Source organism: Synchiropus splendidus, chromosome 2 (genome assembly GCF_027744825.2).
Source record: "Synchiropus splendidus isolate RoL2022-P1 chromosome 2, RoL_Sspl_1.0, whole genome shotgun sequence".
Taxonomy (NCBI): Eukaryota; Metazoa; Chordata; class Actinopteri; order Syngnathiformes; family Callionymidae; genus Synchiropus; species Synchiropus splendidus.
In genome coordinates, this window is record NC_071335.1 from 23,372,064 (window position 1) to 23,394,459 (window position 22,396).

The 22,396-nt window shown below is 43.9% G+C and overlaps 1 protein-coding gene across 9 annotated transcripts in view; it reads right to left on the reverse strand.

The window, feature by feature from the left end:
- inpp4b (inositol polyphosphate-4-phosphatase type II B) overlaps positions 1-22,396 on the reverse strand; it is a 134,638-nt gene that overhangs the window by 62,094 nt on the left and 50,148 nt on the right. For all 9 annotated transcript variants that reach the window (XR_008413848.1, XR_008413849.1, XM_053854993.1 and 6 more), the window contains one exon: positions 17,128-17,207. Coding sequence is in view for 5 of the 9 variants with exons in the window: in XM_053854993.1 (XP_053710968.1) it covers positions 17,128-17,207 (80 nt within the window). In the remaining 4 variants the exon portion in view is untranslated. The remainder of the gene's footprint in view (positions 1-17,127; positions 17,208-22,396) is intronic.

The following is a 22,396-nucleotide window of genomic DNA, read 5'->3' on the forward strand; positions in this document are numbered from 1 at the left end:
AGAGTCAACTGGACAATTGTTGGTAGTAATACAAGTAACATCCGACTTACATCCACCTGTACTGACGACCACGGCCAGCACATGCTTTTTTTTGTTTTTACTCAATGTCTGGCATCACAGCACGTAGCAGCCCAGCAACGCGTATGACAGTTATGGCCGCCAGCCGACAACGTGTGGGACAGTAAACTGCTTGGTATATAATAGTATTCAATAGAATAAGTTCCTCAAAAACGCAACAGATTGACATTGTGTATCCTATACAGTAGTACCTATAACCCACGCGTCGGGCAATTTGAATGGCACTCGACTTAAGTCCAAACTGACGTACGACCGGTAGGTCGGAACCGATTCCGGTCATAAGTCGGATGTTACGTGTACTGTGATTTTCAGTCACGGACCACCCTGAACAATAGTCTCCACCTGTACCGCCCTGTATGTCACCTTCACCTTTCACCTTCTTCTACCGCTTATCTGGGGTTGGGTCGCGGAGGCAGCATTCGGAGGAGGGAAGCCCAAACTTCCCGGTCTGCACAAATCTCCTCCAGCTCCTCCCGGGGGATCCCGAGGCGTTCCCAGGCCAGACTGGAGACATCATCTCTCCAGCGAGTCCTGGGTCTTCCCCGGGGTCTCCTCCCGGTAGGAAAGGCCCGGAACACCTCCCCAGGGAGGCGTCCAGGGGGCATCTGGATCAGATGCCCGAGCCACCTCAACTGGTTCCTCTCGATGTGGAGGAGCAGCGGCTCTGCCCTGTATGTTCTCTGAAAGAAAGTTGATACTTTGATAAAGTATTCAGTTAAAGGTTGAATTACAATTGTTCTCTTAATCCTCAACGTAAACCCAAAATCTCTGCCCTCAAAGCCAAGTGTCAAGGCCTGACTGAGAAATTGGACACCCCTTAGATGCAGATACGTCCTCAGAGTGCAGGGGGCAGCACCGCCCCAAAGTGGTGTTCCGTCTGTCAATTCAGAAGAAGAACGACAAGATCGTAAACTAAAAGTTCATGTCGTGCTAAGACAATACAATGGTTGTCCTAATATTGGTATCTCCATTAACAAAGAAAATACTTTTGTAGCTCGCTTTCTTCACCGCTTTGGATGCCATTTTTTATTGGCTGAAAATACGCAAACCATTCTGAGTAGTGTGGGTATTCCTCGATCCTCAGTCTTGCTCCTCAGCTCCTGAGAAAAGGGACAGCCCGTGCTCTTCGCGGGAGGTTGAGGGGTAAGATTGAGAACTCAGGAAGGAACCGGAATTCACCCAAATCCCAGCCTTCTTAAAAGATCTGAAAAGCTTGTTGATTTTGTTCTCCAATTTGTGAGTTTCGTGTGTGAACTGCAGCTATTGTCAAAAACACTCTGAAACCAGTGCAGTTCTAGAAAGCAAAACATTAGCATGCCTTGGATCGCACTTGAAGTATGTGCTTAATTTGCGATCAATCTTTAATTTATTCATGGGGTCCTGTCGCTGCGGCGGACACGTTGCGACGCCAGCCTGGTTGACACAAATCCAACACACTAACAAACAAAGACACAATAACTCAGACTAACAGATAGAGGCTGACAGAAAGAGCAAGGGGAACTATCTCTCTCTCTGCAGCAGCTGTTTCGTTCTACATCAATACCAAACTACTACCTGCAAAACCACGGGGGGATACTGTCAAATTGATCTATGTTGAACCTCTAAACAAGCTCGTAGATCTAAGCCACGAGGAATAGAAGGGATCATTAACAACCTCCGGGGAGGATGTGCTAACAAGCCTTTATTTGTTTCTCTGTACAGATTTCATTAGGAGATTGAAGCAAGGCAGCGAACGTGCGCTCGCGAGAGGCGCCGTGTGTGTGTGTGTGGGAGTATGAAGGATCGAAGTGTGAACAAAAAAACTACTTCGGGAACGTGACGTTGCGCTCATCTCAGTCACGGTGTTCACTTCACGATAGGATCCTTTTCATTGCCACCAGCAAAGTGGTCATGTGACTGTTGATGTTCACGGTCTGTCTGTCAGCAAAATCACTTGAAAGGTCTTAGAATTCCAGGAAGTTTTAATGGGACAGGGAAAAGATCCAGTTCCATTTGGACGGTTTAGATGGTTTTGAACAGGGGCATGTTCCATTAACATGCCGGCAAAGACATGGAAAACTTGATCTGACATATAATGGAATTCCACATAAATCAACTGTTGCATTTTTTTAAGTACAGTGGTGCCTCGGTTTTCGAACGTCCTGGACTTGGAACAAATTGGAGTTCGAACACAAATTTCGCGATTTTTTGGCTCCGGATTTCGAACGGAAATCCAGAACTCGAACGCCCCCGAAAAAAGCCGGAAAAAACATAATGTGGGCAGCCCAACCAGCTGACCCACGAGGCGCTTTGTTATTGTGTATAACGCAGCCTCTGTATGCAGACGTGTCCCGTTAGCTACATTTACTGACTGTTTTTTCTTCATATTGAGGTGTAAAACCTTTCCTGTCTCCACACTGGACCGTGGTAGAGTGTCACAGGGGAGGTGCTGGAGCCACACTCCAGGGTTTGATGTCCTGTTGTGGGCTGGAGCTGGGACAGGGATGAGGCGAGTCTGGGACAGAGCGTGACTTGGTTTATGACTTTGTCACAGCCAAACTGCACAGAAGCGCACATTCAGAGCTGGACACGCACCGGGCACCTCTTCACTTCTGGAGAGACGTCACTCACTCGGCAACCCCTCCCACATGCAGCGGCCACACACATAGAGGAACAGCCACCTGCAGCACACACTCTACATTCACTCCTACAGAAGCCTATTTTAAGGCTTGGAATGCATCATTTCTTTTTCCATTCATTGTAATGGGAAAAATCCATTCAGATTTCGAACAAATCGCTTCCCAGCCAACTCCCACAGAGTGGGCAACACTAACCCAGCCATCACAGGACAGGATGTTAAAGGAATGACCAATTGTTCCACAAAGGATCCAAACTATCATCCAGAAATTTGAGGGAGGAAGGTTCACCGACCTGCATCCCCTTAAAAACATACACTTAAACAGCATCTTGTGAGCTTCCTAAAACCCCAATCCCCTCCTTAAACAATGCCGCACCACAAACGCAAGACATTATCAGTAACAAACATGGTACAAACAAGCTACCACTCATCAATGGCATCTACATGTCGCCGAATTTATTATTCATCCTTTGCGCACCTCAGTAGAGCCGAGTAAATTCTGGGGATTCGATGTTGGCTGGAGGACACCAGTTAACATTGAATATTTCATCTTGTTGGTTCACTCAAGAATCAAGGGATGAGAAGTGAAAAACAAACAGTGAATTAAAATCTTAACTCGGCAAACAGTTTGTCTGATGTTGTGCCTGGTATTCCCTTGGCAACATCGGTCCCCGCTGAGCGAGCACAGTTTATCCTAACGTGTCGGTCCACCATCCAACACTTGTTTCCTCCATGCTGCAGGTTGTGGAAGCGTAGCTTGATCGCCCGTCACAGATTCTGAAATAACCCAACATCTTCACAATTAATATTTAACTAGTCACATTTTTGTCTCATCTGTTGCCAGGTAACGGGAGTTGACTCGTTCCACTGGGAACGTGGCTACATTTGGTTCCACCATGAGGTGTCCTGGACTTCAATCTGAGGAAAACCTGAGCTGTTTTCATCTGCAATGTTGACAGCAGAGGAACATCATGACTGCTGACGCTTGGCGCAAAATCTGCATGGTGGCCTGGTGACTGGGCGCTGCTCGTATTTTCCCAGGTAGCAACCCACCAGATGAGCTCGTAGTTCCTGGGGAGAAAGAACCTGTGCCCCACTCGATGATAGGAGGAAGAAAATGGTGTTGAAGTTGTCACTCCTGAGAGTCATTTTTGGATATTGCAACACAGATATAGGTATAACTCTCTGCAAACATTGAGCTTTGAAGGAAGGTACCAAGATGAGTCACATAATATGATAATTCATTTCCATTCTTCTTCAAAAATAAAGGGAATTCAGGAGTTGCTAGCGTGTTACATCAATAACCAACAGGGTTGCAGAGAACACAAAAGAATAAAGAGGCTGTTTTGTGGGGAAAAAAATATGTGCTCTTTTAATTACAAGTCCAAAGCATTTCAAAAGGAACCCACCCTTTGACACTTCCTTAGACCCTATGATGCGTACAGGCCTGGTCCAAGAGGGACCATAGGATGGTGGTAAATGCTGGTCCAATGTGCCTGCTCCTTGTGGTTCTACCCAACTTTTCCCACTAGTGTTGTCCAGTGCTTCCAGCGAGTTCAGTTTCACCAGTTTCACTACCTGCATCTGTCTGGTTCAGGACCAGCTGTAGTGCGACATTAGAGCAACTTCAGGATGTCGATCAGTTCGGCCATATCGAAGACACCGAGCGAGCAGAGGGACTCTGACAAGAACCTCTGTAATGGCAGCAAAATCCATTGTTCGCGGGCTAATGAGGCGGTGAAGGACTGTCTGGCCATTGTGGCAGATGATTGGGTCCAAAGAGAGTTGGAAGGAGCAGCGAGGATCGAGAGGAGTCACCAGAGACTTCAGTGGAAGACTTTCAGAGGAATGGCGCCACACAAATATAACCAAGAACCAGTGAAAGTGAAAGATGACTGAGCCTCCTCGGGAGGTTTGTGTGACGTGGACGCGGCTGCGATGTTGCTGAAGGCCATAGTGAATGATGTGGTTTTTATCTTATGCCTTTTCACATTGCATTATTTCAATGACAACTTTGAGACTCGAAGTTGAGATGATAACGGGATACTGAAACTTGAAAGAAGGACTTGCTCTCTCCAACAAGTGATTATTCCATCACTACCGAAAGCAACAGAACAAGCTGGCTCCCAGTGTGACGCATGGTGATGGCGCTGCATTGTTTCTCTTGGATTAGAGCTTTTTGTTTGAAAGATGGTTTTCCTCTTTTCTAGCAGTTTGTACTTCGCCCAAAGGCTGTTTAATGTGAAGCTCCAGGTTTAGATGTGACTCACAAATCCCGCTTGTACAGCACGTATCACACACATCACTGTATATAAGAGAAATACTGAAATGAGATCTTTCAGATAATGTGCTTTTCTGGTGTCGTGGAAAACAGGATTCAGCAAAAAGAAAAGACCTATTTTCTAATCTATATTAGGCCGTCACCGGGCCATGAACTCTGAGGAGCTATATCTTTGTGAGGAGGCAAGTGGCAAGGCTTTTCCAAGTGTCAACTTTCAAATGACATTAAGATCACAGTGACACTTATCTGAGCATTTCTCACCTATGCTGTGGACCTCAAACAGCAGCATACAACGTCCAGATCCAAAGCTGAGCCCGACAGTCTGAGACGGGAAACCAGACCTCGGCCCAGGTGGTATCTCTGGGTGAACACATGAAGGAGGTTGCATGCGAGCCATGGATTTACCCGTGAGCTACGTTCCCACTAGGGATGGGCGATACGGACAAAAAAAGTTATCGCTATAAATAATTTCTGCGAGACAATTATCATGATAAATCAATTTTCATTCTATTGCATGTGTTGGACACTACTGTCTCTCTTGAAAGTGGTTTATGATGAAACTTGTTAGTGGAGTTTGTCTCCAACATCATTATTCGTTTATGTTTCAATATAATAGTTTACCAAGTGTAGAAATTCAATGTTTCAGGTCTCTGGTAGAAGCCGCTGGTGTCTGACAGACAGCTCTGCCAGCTTTATTTAGGGGTTAAAATGAGCCGTCTGTCTGCTGTGTCTCATGTCTCTGAACAGTTGACTTGAACTATGGAGCAGTCTGGACACATTTCCTCGATGCTATTGAAGAAATATGAGAATTAATGATCATTTAGTCATGTTGTATTCTTCAAATCGTGATTGTCTTGTGTGATGTAAAACCTTTTCAAAATTCTCTCTCTTAAAATGTTTGTTTTCCATTGTCTTATTGAAGATTTCACTAATAGTTTGACAGCTTTAGAATTTGTTGATGGTCCCTAACTGATGCCGGGTCGTAGCATTAGCGCTGCCTGTGAGAGTGTGTCCATGATCAGTGAACCCTAATGGGAAGAGGACACCACTGCTAATAATGGAGCGGAGCTCCGTCCAATGTCCAACTGTTTTCACCAGCGCAGCAGGAGACCTGCATGTGTTGATGTGAACCAAGGCAGTCGACCGCGTCAGAGAACCTATGAGGACCACTCCATCTAATAAAATAAAGACGGATCCAGAGACTAAGAGTCGACCAGTGTCATTTTCAAAGGTTCCCTGTATCAAAAATAAGTTGAAAACTACAACCGTGAACCAAAGTCCACCACACTCTCCACAACTGTCACACGCCGGTGTTGGCTGTCAAACGCCGCGGAGCTTGAGAGCGCGGCATGCCGTCACAGCCTCATCATGTTCATGTGTGCAGGTCCAATGTAGTGAGCGAGCTGCGTATTTATCGTGAGCTGCAGAACGGTCATCATGGAGATTGTGTTTGGCGGTTTATCGTGTACAATAATTTATCGCCCATCACTAGTTCCCACCCAAAGCAAAGGTCCTTGGTTCTTTATTGTGACCAAAAGAGGAAGGTTGCAGAGAAGCTTAGAGCAGGACTCCCACAGTAGAGATTACGCTTAAGTCCAGCCATGGATGGGTAGGTTGACATGTGTTGTTTTGCTGCCTCACAATATCAGACACATTATTCCATGCTGCTTGAAGCCAAACTAACCACCACAACAATTTCACCCAGCATTAAAGCTAATCCCCAGAAGCTCAGAGGCTATATTGATCTGTACGGTGGCGGCGTAAATTCACGTGCCGCTGTTTCTCCGCGTCACGTGCAGCCCCTCAATTGCTCAATCGTTGGCTAGTTAGTTGCCTTGTCAGTGGCTGAGATGCAGCCTATTAAAACGTAATAGCCAACATCTTGTTACGCTCATTAGAATGCACGTCACAATTGAGAGACCTTCCGGAACAACAGCGTTTGATGCGCGGTCATAATCCTCGCCTCCTCCTGCCTGTGATTTTCTCATTAGTTTTCCGCTGACTTGCCCGCAGTGAATCAGCAATCACTCGTCCCCCTTGTGGAACCGAGTCACAATTCACGCAGGAACAGCTCACCTCTGTCCTGTCAAGAGCGTTCCGGGTGATCTATGGATTTATTGATCATCACATACATTTCAGGCCCACATTGTAGCCATAATCTCCGGCGCCTCTCCTGGGCTCAGGATGCAGCTGCCCATTTCATTTTCACCACTCGCGCTCATATCATTCCCCGGAGCTTGTTAGGTTATTATTTGACTCATTTGCATATTTCATTCAGCACTTTGATATCAGTTGTCGTGAGGATGCAGCAAGTTCAACTCCCAAGACTGTTCACTGCAACAGGCATCGATAAGTGCGGACACGTTCGCCTAACCTCACCACTTGTTCCGCTGGGTTTGAGCCGCAGCCCTTGGGATACTGGAGCACTGGGACCGAAAGACAGCGGAGGGAGGGATTATTGAGGTTGACGAGGGAATAAGAGCTACACATCTGGGCGACTATAGTTAATCCCATTCTATTCAATTTTGTTCTTTCAATTCCATTTTCTTTAACACGCCTCTATTGAACAAAGCCTCTGCGAACAACATTAAAACACGTTGTTCGGTTCCATTACGTTTTCATCTACATCTGCCGTAAATTCCGGACTATAGAGTGCACTGGAATATTAGCCACACCCACTAAATTTAAGATGGAAAACAGATCTTCTTCATACAGAAGCCACAGTGGTCTATAAGTCGCGGGTGCAGTGGTGCTGTCTGTGCCGTAGAAAGGCGAGTGGTTCACCCGGTTAAAAAAAAATGCTTTTCAAAACTAGTTTTAAAAACTAATTTTGAACTTTAAACTAGCTCCAGCATGGAGACTGACTCATGAAACAAACTGTTGTTCTCAACTTGAATCTTTTATTGACATTAATGTGCTAAAAATACGCTGTTTTCACCCACATGTGCGAAACAGCTGGTCTCAGCTGCTGCTTCTCCTCTCCGGTCCTCCAGGAGATCGGCTCTGTGGGTGGAGCTGCGTCGAAAACAGTGCATTCTGAGCACCTTCAGGTCAATAAAACGCCAGTGATGTGACAAGGCTCAATATTTTTGGCAGCATAAAAGCCATATATTTTTAACCGTTTTGTTGTATAAACCGCAGGGTTCACACCGCAAGAAAAAAGTAGCGGCTTATTGTCCGGAAATTACGGTAAACTGTCACTGTAAATTGTCACTTCTACTCAGGACTGAACTGTGTTGTATATCATATGCCTCATTGGATTGGCTGGTACCAACTAGAGCTGTCACTGGAGAAATAAATGAATAAAAGATTTCAATTGAGATTCATCACGCTGCAGATTCAGAAATTCATCACTCAGTGGGACAGCAGGTGGCAGGCTCACTTGCACAGCACACACAGTACAAGGACGGTCGTGCAGTAGCTCCTTGTTCACCACAGCAACTTATATGTAACAATAATATGTGATCATGATGGGTCACATTAATAGTGTACTTCCACTTACTATTTACTGTTGACATTTAATGCTTTTGTCACCTCCCGGGTTCATTTCTTGGCGTGCCAGGTTTGGCCCCCGGGCCGTGGGTTTAGCATTTGAGGATGTAAATGGAAGGGAAATTGTCCTGTTCTTCTTCTGTTTCCAATATTCTTCACTAAACGAAAAGGTAATCTTGACGTCTGTTTTCATAAAAATGCCACACAAGGCCACGCCGCCACCTTTTAAAGCAAATCTGCTCCGTGGGCAAAATGAGGGGATGTTATTTTGATTGGTGTCCCGGAGCAGCCGAGCGGAGATAAAATCTCTCCATCCACTTATGTGTCTGCGGCGCTGCCTCTCCCCAGCGTGAAAAACGTCCTAAAGAGGACGACCTTGAGAGGACGAATATCAAGGTTGGCAATGTCTTCAAGTCATAAAACACAATTAAACACAAAATTCTGACAATAATTGAGTAGTTTCCCAAGATTCTCAGCTGAAACAAATCTATACAATGTCCCTTCAAGTCATTTTCATGGACTGGTAATCGAGTAAATATGTTGATGCGCCCATGAAGAGAATCTGATTAATGAGACGTAGCCGCCTCCGAAAGGACGAACGTCTGTGTCACTGATGAATTCAAAGCATTTAGCTGGCGGAATAGCTCGCAGGCCGTTGCAGTTCTAATCGGAGCGGAGCTGCAGAAATGTCGCGCTCAGGTTCAAACGGCTGAACGGATGAGACATTTGTCACCCTCGAATGAAACAAGCTCTCAAACAAGTCGCATCTCGAGGCACTGGAGGACGAAGCCACATTCAGGATTGGTAGACAAGAACTTGAGGTGGAGCTCAGGTTGTGCGCACCTGCCTGCACCATCCCAGCTGACACGTACCTGACCCCCCAGAGGTCATAAAGTTACCTCAACTAGCCTCCATACAGTTTAGTGACTCTGCTTATGTCAAACTCTGTCACGCAAAGGTCGGAATTTGAAATACAATATTGATATTTACTGATCTGTATATAGCAGGAAATCACAGCCTGTGACAGTCGCCCCTCATTCCGTTCTGTTTGCTCAACAGCGTAAACAGAACTTTCTGGTAAAACAAAAACATTTAAAACTGAATCCGACAGCTCTGTTGACTGGTGTGGTTTCCCTCGACACCACTTCTCCGCCTCCCCACAACAGGCAGAGGCCTCCCGGACCAGAGACAGCGTATGGTGAGACCGTTCAGAAAACCCCAGCACGTCCACTCAGCTCAGCGTCAACCACAACAACCACTGTTCCCTCGGTGAGCGGAGCTCAAGGAGCGAGCGGCTGCTTTCCGTTTTTTGCTTTTGGTTTCTGTAATTCTCGTTTTGTGTTTCCTTCCTGTTTTGGGCCACACGGCTGGAGTCAATCGTCTCCTCAGCATCAAGATGGACTTCATTTGTATCCCCGGTGAATCGGCTCTGCTCGCTTGCTCTTGTTCCGTCGTTCATTTATACGGCCGTTGACGTATCTTTTGTTCACTTTATTTAAAACCCTGGTGTTCTGAGTTTTATGTTGTTCTTCCCTTTGTCCTTGTTGCTTCCTGGTTTTCTCTTTGTTGTTGCTTCTCCCTGCTTGTGCGTTTGTTTTGACCACCACTGTAGTTAGTGTGTGTTTTACTGTGCATTGTGATGGTTCTCTCTATTGACAGACAGATTTGTTCTCCCAGTTCGGTGAGGCCTTATGTTGGACTTTATTCCGTTGTGGACTAATCCCGGTTCGGTGACGCTGTGATTTTGGACTTTAGTTTATGTATCTTGGTTTGGTGACACTTTTTGTTGTACTTTTGTATTGTTGTATTAAAAAAATGAATAAATAAATAAAATAATAACAATAAAACATTGAAATGAAGGATTCTTCTTGAACTGCATTTTCTTGCACATTGTTTCAAAGCTCTTTTGCATATCTTAGATTATATATATTATATGTTGTGTCCAGAGCATGTTACGAACACAATTTCCCTTGGGATTAATAAAGTTTTCTGATTCTGATTCAAATGTTGTATGCGACCTGCTGTCTGCCTCCTGTGACTCTTCAATGACTGTACTTAGGTCCTGATCCGCATCTTGAATTCCGACTATTCCGACTACGTACACTGTTTATAGTACGGTAACTTAACTGGGTAGCAACAATGATACACAGGCGTTTGGTATATCAGAGTAATAGTGGTTGTTGTCTCCATGCTGCGGTGTTGATATACGATGACGGTGGGGGGGTTTGGGAGGACATCAGTGCGCATTGTAGGTTTAAGCGCTTCGTCTTCCACCTTTACTCAGTGAGTGAGCGCTGACAGTGTGAGTCACACTTCACTACATGTTAAAAAAGACAATGATATCTCTACATGAGGGGTCAAAATCCCATTGCGGGGGCCCATATCCTAAGGACAGCCCTACAAAAGGTTTCCGTAACCCTAGTTAAACTTTCAGTTAGAGAAGGAAAATCAATATCCTGCTATTTGAAATTGTGAGTCCATGTCGACATTTATATACTTCATTCATTCGTTCACCGAGGTCCAAGCCCGGAGGCGAGCCGACAGATCCAGAGCACGGCTCGCCCCATCACGAGCACGGGGTGATGAAATTTTCCGGCCGCACAACTTTCTCAAGTTGGTCTAAGTAGACTAAGTTCTTTTGGCAAAAAAGGCTCCTAAAAGCTGCAGTTTATATTCCCACTTCAGATCTGCCTGGATATAAACGGTTCTGTGCTGTCAAGCTGCAAAGAGGAAAAGTAAGAGCAGAGAATAACAGGCACATCAATGAAAGATGATCTGACAAAAGCAATAACTATCTATCATGGAGCGACTTGAGGAGCAAACAAACACCGTGCCTGTAATAACACACGCAGCGTCTACACTGTCGGAGTGAATAAGAGTTGGATAAGAAATACGCCGAAGGGCTTCATTGTATGACCTCAACATGGCAGGTAAAAAAGGAGCTCATGTTGCTGGGAAATGAACAAGATGATGTGTTCGGGTCCATGGACCCAGCAGGACGGCTGAATGATGGAGCGGAACACACGCTAATGGAGAGCTGTCGGACATTATTATACACACCTTCTCAGGTCCCCTCCTCATTATTACCTGCTCATCCTTTAGACAAGGACTTGGCATGAGCAGCGCCTCCAGCAGGCCTCAGCAACAACTCCGGCAAGATTTATGAAATGCTTCTCCTCTATCGCCGCGGCTTACTTTAGCGCCTGCCTTTGATGTGCTGAACGATAGGACCGTAATGAATGATGGACCTGGATAAAACAGATCCTCCATTATCGGCAGCGCTTCTTTAATGTGTGTGTTAGGTGAGATCCTTATATTAGACTCAGAGTGATGCCTCATTTTCTGCTGCCTGGAATGGTAAACACGCCTGGCAGGTAATGAAAGCGGATTGCGAATAGAATATTGCGCCGCTTTTTCTGGTCCAACTGCATCTTGATTCTCGGCCGCCCCAGTGGTGAGTGAGTTCATTTTCATACCGTGCCTCCGCGGCCTCCTGCCAGGGGGATAGAGCGGGTTACGAGCACAAACACATCACATAAATGTGCATAATTTCATAAGGAGGAGAAAAGTGGGAAGGACTGCCCCTCTCCTAATGGTTACTAACACGCAGAGAGGTTACTATCATTCCAGCAGCACAGTCAAGCCCTGACCTTACATGCCAGCCAGACGTTTCAGAGTCGGCTTCTGCTGCTAAACATGGGTTCATTGACATCCAACAAACGCTCCGTGAACAGATTCATTTTATTTTGATTTATAAATATATATCGACTGCCAAATTGATATGAAAGAGACCCTTTTCAATTAAGTTTTTCTGCATCTATTTACACATATTTCCTGCCATATTTCAGAAATAAATGTAGACTTATTTTTCCCATTCAATATTTTGGACCTTCTGATATTCCATACATGTTGACCTTGGTCACACGCTACGGTTTCATCTTCCATACAAATGCAAAATTTGTCTTAAAATCGTGGAAAATGTGCGCTCGGCATGAATACGGTCTTTGTACGAACGATGGAAACAACTAGAAACAACTGCTGGCCATGAGTGGTGCAGAAAATAATTACATTTTCACAAAGAGAAAATCCTCAAAAATGCCTTTCACCATCATTTCTAAGAGCATCTCTATGTCAGCGGCGCCTTTTATTGAATCAATATATTGAACAGAGTATAAACGCTGAGATTCCACTGAAAAAAATATTTTCAGTTCCAAGGCTTTTGATTTGCATGCGGCTCTATTGTAGAGTTTCCATTTGGAAATCAGTGGCTTATAAACACAACCTTGTGATGCGGGAGTTACACATTTAGAAGTATAAGTACCAAAGTCGATTTAAGAGTTGTGAAGTGAGGTGTTTCTCCCTACTAAGAATTTAGTTGCCTTCATATATTCACTTAAATCATACATCATTAATTAATGATCACACATTTTTTATTTATTTTTTTGAAATATCTTATTGCTAGATTTGTATTTGCAGGAGTTCATGCGTTTCCCTTCTATGTACAGTGGTACCTCGGTTTTCGAATGTCCCAGACTTCAAACAAATCGGAGTTTGAACAAAAATGTAGAGATTTTTTTGCTTCTGATTTCGAACGAAAATCCAGAACTGGAACGTGCGCGGACCGATCAGCTGACCCACGAGGCGCTTTGTTATTGTGTATAACGCAGCCTCTGTATGCAGACGTGTCCCATTAGCTACATTTACTGACTGTTTTTTCTTCATATTGAGGTGTAAAACCTTTCCTGTCTCCGCACTGGATCGTGGTAGAGTGTCACAGGGGAGGTGCAAAGGAGAAAAGAAAATCCATTCTCAAATATATCAGGATTTTTTTGTGACAATATTATATATATTCATATATTTCCTGGAATTAATTTGAAGCAACTTCACCCCAAAAACATTACTGTCAGAACCTGTTTTGGCACCTTGTTATTACACATAAACTGCTTTGTATATTAATAAAGAGTGAATAATACTCTTTATAAATACACAAATACAACCACCACTTTCACCAAATGTCTGTGGGAAACCGTGAAGTGCATTCTTCTTATTATTTAGTTTGAAACTAATAAACCACAATCGCGATATACATTGAATCGACACCCAAGTATTGGGAAAATATGGATATAATATTACTGGAATTCATTTTCATAAAGGATAAAACTAATAATACTTGAGAAATTTCTACTTGGTGATGACTCGCCCACTCTATAGACAGTGGGCCTCCCCTCCATGATGCTGCCTCCAGACCCATCAATCTTACAATCTTATATCTGAAATATAGTGACATGAAGGAACGAACAAGGAGGCTGCTATTCATCATTTCATTACGGCTAGTTATCGGTCTGGTCGATAAAGGAATACGGAGGGCTTCATGGTGGCTCAAATGGTGACTGAAACTCACAACAATAACCAACAAGATAGTGTTGATCCAGCAGAGGACACATGCAGCGGGGTTAAATACAAATGAAAAGATCCAGCCCCGACCCCCTTCTGCCACAGCAAGGTCAAACCCCTGAAGACGCAGACATCAAAACTAAATCTATCAGTGTGCTGTAACTGGGTCACCGAAGACCTCGACCACAAATGACAGTCACAGGGAAGAGAAATGGAATCAACCTCAGATGTGCAGAGATTACTTGACTGACACCAGGCTCCTCCAACAACCTACTTCCATGGCGTAACGTGAGCAGAGAGAGAGGCACTGGAGAGAAAGTTTCTCTGTAGCAAATCTTTCCCCCGGTGTGTGTGTACATAGCATGCATTATTGAGAGGCAAACACCTTCAGCTCCCGCACCACGCTCTGAGGCTGCGGCTCATTTTAACAAGGCGCTGAGGACGGAGCTCCTGCCAGAGGTGGAGAGCAACACCGTAATAATAGCCGTACGGTACGGTAAAAGGAATTACACAAAAGGAAGCGCAGGTCTGTCCCAAATTGGGATCAGCATCCCTCATAATGGGCTAATGCAGAGTCTCAGTATTGAGCGAGGCATGAAGAGCCGCGCGGGAAAAACTGGCAGAGCATCAGCACTGTAATTATGACTGTGTATTATGAACCTTTGCTCCAGCATGTGTTCTAGTCCTGGGTACAATTGTCTTTCCGTGTGTGAGAGTAACCGCCCTGAGGAAATCGGTCAAGACAACACAGCCGCGAAAAGCAATCTGAGCGGGCGTCAAAGACAGACACCGCAAAAGGTCACTAAACACAGGAACGCGCCGCAACCTTCGCGTTGAGACATGTAGAATGCCTTCGATAAAAGGATGTATAGATGTCAAATGGAACTGCATTTAAAAAACTGACTCGCCAATCCGTTACATGTTTTAGTTGATGCTAAATAGATGCATAAATGACGTAAGCGGATGCACACACCTTGTTCTTTTCCTCAGTTTATTCCCTGAAGGAGGGATGAAGCGTGTGCTGCAGCCCAGTCCCAGATATGTTTGTCAGAAGGCAGCGGTTGGTCACCAGGAACCACGAGAAACAGGTGGTGATACAGACTAGTAGCGTGGCGCCACAAAACAAGATTAACTGCTTGGTCCGGTGATGGGCCAGACAATAGAATTTCGAATTAATACCTTGATTGGGACAAAAATTTAAAAATAAAGACGTAAAAATCATAATCAGTTTGAGGTTTTTAAATTGAGTGGATACTAAGTAACTCACTACTGAAGCATGATGGACCTGCTACACACAGGAAATAACGCTAGCTGTTTAGCATAGGCCTGGAAACATTGGCTGGTCCAGGGAAAAGACAGTCCATTAGCATATAGTCCACTTTCACTGAATTTTTATATGGAATATTGGCGTTGGAAACACTGCTACCAACATAGAACACCGTAAATAATGTTGTGCAGAAAAGATCAGGTGAACTGGAGACACCTTCAGGGTCCACATCTAAATAAGAATTCCATACTTTTTCAAGAGTGATATTTTTCCCAAAGACCTTGACCTTATGTAGCTTTACACGTTCCACTGTCAATGTCAACAACAGTAGAGCTTCATTCTTCACGTGGCCTTCATCGTGTCTTGGTTGAGTGCTGGGTGGTTTGCTCCTACAGAAACACTGCCCAGATCCAAGCAGGATCATGTGGGTGCCGTCATTGTACCATCTTGACGCTAACTGTGGCTCAGCGTTTTATGGTGTTCTGATCAACATCGCAATCGCTGACAACACACTCATGTGACCGTCAAAGATGCAGTTTTTCACACGCTGTACGACATGCTGTTCCTACTGCACATCCACTTCAGATGTAAACAAAAAAAAAACTAAACAAAAAGTCCTAAAGTCCTATAGGGCCAGTATGATAGGCTCTGCCACTCAGCTCCTGGCTAGCTGGGATTTTAACATTTTATTTTATGTATTTTTGCATTTGATTTTGATTTGCTTCAGCTCATTTGCACAGAATGGACAGCCATGTTCCAAATAAAGACATTTCAAATTGATCGGTTTGAGTCGCATTTCACTGACACGCTGTACGGCATCACCATCATCAGGCCTGAGCAGTGCCACAGATTGCCGGGGCGGAGGCAGAATTACGGCGCGGTGAATGATCCATTACTGTCACAGAACAGTTCTGGATTACAGTGAGAATATTCCCTTCTTTCCACTAAGATTTGCGCCCACTTCAGCAAGACACAGCAGCAGAGCATGAACACCAGGCCATTCATGTCCAAACCCGCTGCAGAGGAAACATATCCGAGATGAGCGACTGACACACGGGTCACATGTCTATCGCCTCTCAACGTCTTCTCAGCACCAGTGCAAATTCAGAGCTTGTTAAAGACACGTGCTCCACATGTGCTCTGAGCAAAGACAACCAAGGAAGCTCAGGACAACTCCTCCAGCTGACTGAACATAGGCGACAGTGGCTACTGTTCAGCGGAGGGCGAAGGGCGGTGCGTCTTCACCGCTGCTTCCAGTGACTGAAGGCACGAATCACAGCTGAAACTGAACCAGGCCGTCTCTTGAGATCTTATTTGGAATAGTCCCTTTCTGCACTAGCAAACATCATATCATATTGTCCTTGAATGTGGAGCCAATCGGACAAAGACATGAATAAAGTCCCTCACGCTCAGGCTTGCTGCAAACACCCATCGATTACTTGTGTTTTTAAAGCACATTTGTTAGAAGGATCCTATCCGGAGGAGGCTCGCACTTCTCAGCCAACATCACAGGTGAGCACATAGACATGAAAGGAATCACACAGAAGAAACAGACTTGAGCTTAGAGGGATTAAAAATGGAGGTGCACAGACTGATGGAGCGGCCAACCGTTGGCCGCCGCTCATATCCTTCATTTTGTCGGATCGGCTCATTCCTTTTGAGGAAACTGATCCTATCTCGCGATCTTATCTCGCACAGTCCGCTCCAGAAATTAAAGAACAGACAGATGAGCCGCTCCAGACAGCAGGCACAATTCAGCGTGGCTCCACCTTCTCCTATCTTCATCCTCCCCAGTCGTTCCCTTCTTCATCATCCCCTCCTTCACTGCATCCATGAACCTCACTGGTTGTCCTCCTTTCCTTTAACTGACCTTTATTTATCGCACTCTTTGTCCCATACTTTCTTAACTCTTCACGCCGTTTAAAATTCCTCACCTTTTCTCTGGACATTTTTCCCCCAGTGTTTTGCAGTGGAGTCCAACACGGAACAATAACTTACCTTAAACTCAATGTCAATTTCTCATCCTTAGCCTTGAGCAGCTCGCCAACAGAAAAGGTAGCAGAACCCAGGATCGTGCCCTGAAGAACAACGAGAAGCAAAGAATAATCCGATCAGTCACAAGCATGTCAGATCTGCTTTTTTGAATACAGACAAAACACTTCTTAGAAACGCTGCTGTTGTCAAAAAAAAAAAGAAGCTCAACATGGTGTTTCTTTTGTGGTCTTGACTTCTGTCTGCTTGTCTAAGAACATGCGTTTGCTGCAGGCTCGGTTTCAGCATCTGGGAAGTGGGTCACGGACAGAGAGCTGGGGAATGAGCCTATCAATAACACAGAGGGATGAAGCACATTTGGAAGAAAGTACACTCCATCTCACACAGGATGGAGACACACAGCAGACGCCTCACCTTTTCCTAACCTTTCAAATGGCCTGGCTTGTGGTGCATTAGGAGGCCAGACAGTTACAGAATAAGACAAACGCTTCAGGGGGAGAGGGCAGACAACAGAAGTGGCGGCTCTGAAATTACGCTTTGGTTTTTTACATTTGAACTGTTGGTAGCAACACCTGTCCAATAAATCCGTCTAACACATACATATATATATATATATATATATATATATATATATATATATATATATATATATATATATATATATATATATATATATATATATATATACATATATATATATATATATATATATATATATATATATATATATATATATATACACCACTTGATGTGGCTTCAACTTCCACTTCCATCTCACCACAGGTGGCATCCGGAAGAGCGACCCAGGGGCCTTTGTCTATACGTGTGTGGCCCCCATGAAACACTTCATGAATAAATCGTGAGCAGCCCCTACTGCAGAAATGGGCAGTTAAATTTCCAATAGTGCGACATTATAAACTGTGACTGTTGTGAGGGGCCACCATGCCAAAAGACAGGCGGCGATGACCATGAAACATGACACAAAAAAAGTAAAGAGGATGAAATGAACCGGGTTCAATGAAAGCAAGGATATTACGTCGTGTAAATATGACATGAACCCCAAAAAAAACCCAAAAAACAAAATATATATATATAAAAATACATACAATGATTTTTTATATATATATATATATATATATATATATATATATATATATATATATATATATATATATATATATATATATATAGTATGTAGGATATATATATATATATATATCCTACATACTAAAAATAAAATACTAAAATGTGTGAACCTTTACTGACTAAAGTGGATACAGGATTAAACAAATGAGAGAAAAACGACAAATTATCAGTGATATAGTTTTATTCTGACCTCAGAAGGGGTGCAAAAACACAGGAAAATTGAAAATTTAAAAATTATTATTCATTACCATTTGTACAAAAATTATTGTACTTCATTTTCCTCATTTTCTTGTTTTTGTTGCCATTTGTTTGTCATTCTCAAAAACACAGTGCCCTTTACTAGTATTCAACAATTCAACTGAAAACACTCACCTACTTAATATTGACATATGAATATACTGACTGTAAAGCACATGTGTAATGGACGTTTTTGTTCAAATAACCCTCTGTTTTTGCTTATGCTAACACTTAGCATTCATGCTAGATTAACATGTTGCATCTTTTAAGTTTCACCAAGCCTTTTGTTGTAATAAATTCCTATACATTTTTAGTGTTTCATTCGACACGTCCAGATACATCTGACCACAATCAATTTGGGCATTTTTAGGAATATTCTAAAAGAAGAAAAAGTAAGTCATGCTTGGATCAATGGCAACATCACCACTCAATACAACTCAAAGCATTAAGACCCTTATACACAGGTAGCATCCAGATGTTTGTGCTGAAGTCCTTTTGTGTGTTCCACATCCACTCGTACCATGAAAAATGAATGAGGTCGATCGTTTCATAATCTTAAAGGTCGCGCCAGCGAGTGCTGACGTGAAACGTAATGAACTCTGTCATCAATGAGGGACTCAAATTAGACTCCCTCATGACTCAGTTATTTTGGTCCCTAATCTAAGTCAGACTGCCGGGACAAGTTACAGCCAAGGAGAGCGCAGCACAAGCTGATATAACCTGACAACGTAGCCCAGATCTGGAAGCGGAGTCTGAGTCTGCTCACAGAACCAGCTACCATCAGCACCATGACACGCTCGGTGAAACATGCTGACACGGCGCACCGTTCACAGCACTGACGTGGTTCAACAATTCCAACCGTTTTTTTCAGTTTTCCGTTCCTCAGCCATTGACTGAACATTGCTTAAACTGGAGATGAGGTGTGGATCACCGCCTCGACACGAGAGTTGCTGTGGATGTGGTGATGAGTTACATCCAGCCAGCGAAAAACTTGAACATGTTAATCAATAATCGTCGCGCCATCTGAGACTCCTTTCTATGTTGGTTCAGAGGAGACTCCACAGAGTCCTGCTCATGAGATTTCCACAAATTACTCAGATGAAAAAAGAAAATCCCCGATGATCCACTGCAGAGAAAAATGTGGTATAAAAATGCCCTACACAGCAGGATGCAGGCCACACACACACCACTGAGACTGGAAAATATACACAATAGAATAATCTTTCCATCGCGGCTACATTGACCACCACATTTTCTGTTAGAGAGAGCTGAGCCAAAAGGTAAAGCTCTCTATTTACCGATCGATCTTCGTCCCGACCCTCACCTATGGTCATGAGCTGTGGGTCATGACCAAAAGAATGAGATCCTGGATACTAGCGGCTGAAATCAGTTTTCTCTGATGGGTGGTGGGCGTCTCCCTTAGATATAGGGTGAGAAGGAGTCAGTTCAGGTGGTTCGGGCATCTCATGAAGATGCCTCAGGCACAGCCTGCTGGGAGGAGACAGAGGGGTTGACCCAGGACCAGATGGAGGGATTAGAGCTCAACACTAGCCTGGGAGCGTCTTGGGATCCCCCAGTCAGAGCTAGTGCATGTTGCCCGGGAGATGGGAGTTGGCCTTCTGAAGCGGCTGCCCCTACGACCCGTAAACAGATAAGCAGATGAGGATGGATGGACATGGTCTCATTGCAGCTCGATTGTGATGTCAATACTTGGAGGAAGAAGTGTGATTTGACCTTTGCCCGTCTGTGGAGACCCTATACTTGTTGTCTCCTTGGTCTTACAACCACCTTACGGACGACTCGCACAAAGCAGTGACTCACCACAGAGGCGGTTTCTGTCCATCAGGTCGACTCACTTAAAGAAACCGACGTCCCAGGAAGAGGTCACTGGCTTGCATGCAACAAGCTTGTTTGGCATCTGATGACTTGAGTTTTGTACCATGGGTAAATGGGTTGCGATATTTCATTACTATAATCCTAAATGTTATTTTTCATTTTGTGATTAATATGCTGGTAGACACGTCTGTGGCGTCCAGTACTAGGATTAAGCAACTAACCCACTAAACCTAAACCAAACTGACATTCAGCTTCAAGTGACTGTAAACAAAAACCAGTTGAATATTTGAGGCAAACCTTTATATTCAAACCAGAATCAAACAAGAACTTGAGGTAAACACATACCATTAACTCACTACAGGATCCACGTAGCCCATGCTAACAGCGGCTAGCTGCACACTGCTAACCAAAATAGAGCATCGCTCCTCTGAGGTTGTAGACGCTTTTTCCAATTTTCTCAACAGTTCGCATCAAGTGTATTTTGTTTTTTTTTTTCTTGAGTAAATGTGATGAATATGCCTTGCACCTGGTTCTGCCGCCGGTTGGACTTTTCAATGACGAATATCTTTGAGATGATCACATGGTTTCATGTCACTTCACATGGTTTTGCTTTGTTTACGTGTAAGTAGATTAAATATGGTTATTGATCACAAATGAAATCAAGAGTAATAAATCTGTTACTTGAATGGGCCCCGGGTCCATTTGTTCTGGGAAAGGTGGGGCCCGAGATCAAAAAGGTTCAGAACCCCTGACTTAAATATCTCTAGTGATAAAGAACCAATGAAGCAAAGCTAAAAGTTTTGACATTTACTGAACTGGTGGCGATAGAAAGGCAAGTTTTTAATCTAGAGAAGTAAATCTCTCTCAGTTCAGCAGCAGTCCGTCTCTTCATATTTCCTGCCGGAGTTCCATGGACCTCAGTCATTGTGATGTTTTGTTCTGGATTTTTCCATGAAAAACACGCCCGAAACCATCATGTTCATGTCCACCTTCCTGATGTGTAACATGTTATCCGTTCGTTTTGATGTTTCCACTTCTTTTTAATCAGATTTCATCTCTAAAAAGAGGTCATTTTTGGGGTGATGCACCACACTGGTTTACATGTAGCAGACACCATGGTTAATGCAGATTTCAATTCCTGGCACTGAAGGTTGCAATCGCCCAAAAAACAGAAGCCACTCTGATTTTGGCAGCGAAAAAACAGCTATTGTTTTTTAACTCTGCCGCTTTACTTCTATGTTATGCAGCGCTACTGCACCTTCGAGGCCCCGGTGATAAGACGCTCATCCATTTCAGTTATTATCGCAGGATGACATTTTCAAATCCATCAAACAAGAGTTGTGTTGGACGAGCAAAATGATGCGGGACTCATCTAAAGATTGCTTTCCTGAGTGGTCTCTGTCGAGCATTAAGAATCTGCGCCGCCGTTTAATCTTGCATGAACCTCAACCGTACACACCGATTGTATTTTCTTCGGCTGCTCTCGCCCTCTATCTTATATATTCTGGAGCTTGAGAGAAAAAAGGCCATTCCCTCTCCTGACCTTTTCTTTCAATCATCTCCTCTGCAGCAATTTCCTGCTACCCAGTTTGAATCCACACATGCTACAGGCAAAACACTGTCCCCACATTTCCTTCCTGGACTCGCACAGACATGCAGAAACAGAGGAAGGAAGTCGTCGAAAAGGTCAGTCATCAGTCCAAAATAAAGTGGAAAGAAACAACACTGGCGATCGAGAACAGAGTGCGTTTGTTCAATTCAGCGGTGAACAAGATCAAACGAAAATGATCTCAGTCTGAATTTCTGCAGTACTTTTTTCAGCCTTTTGAAGAGAACTTTGAATGGGAAAACAGCACTGAAGGGAATAGCATTCAAAAAGCATTGAAAAAAACGGCCTGTCTCTGAAACTTTAGGAAATCTGAAAATCTTTTGACGTGCACTACATTGGTTTCAAACAAACTTTTAATCATGAGTCAAACTCATTTGAACAGAAAACGAGGTGCAGCAAAATCCAAGCTTGTGTTCCTCAAAAACTACTGAATACCTTCATGTAGAA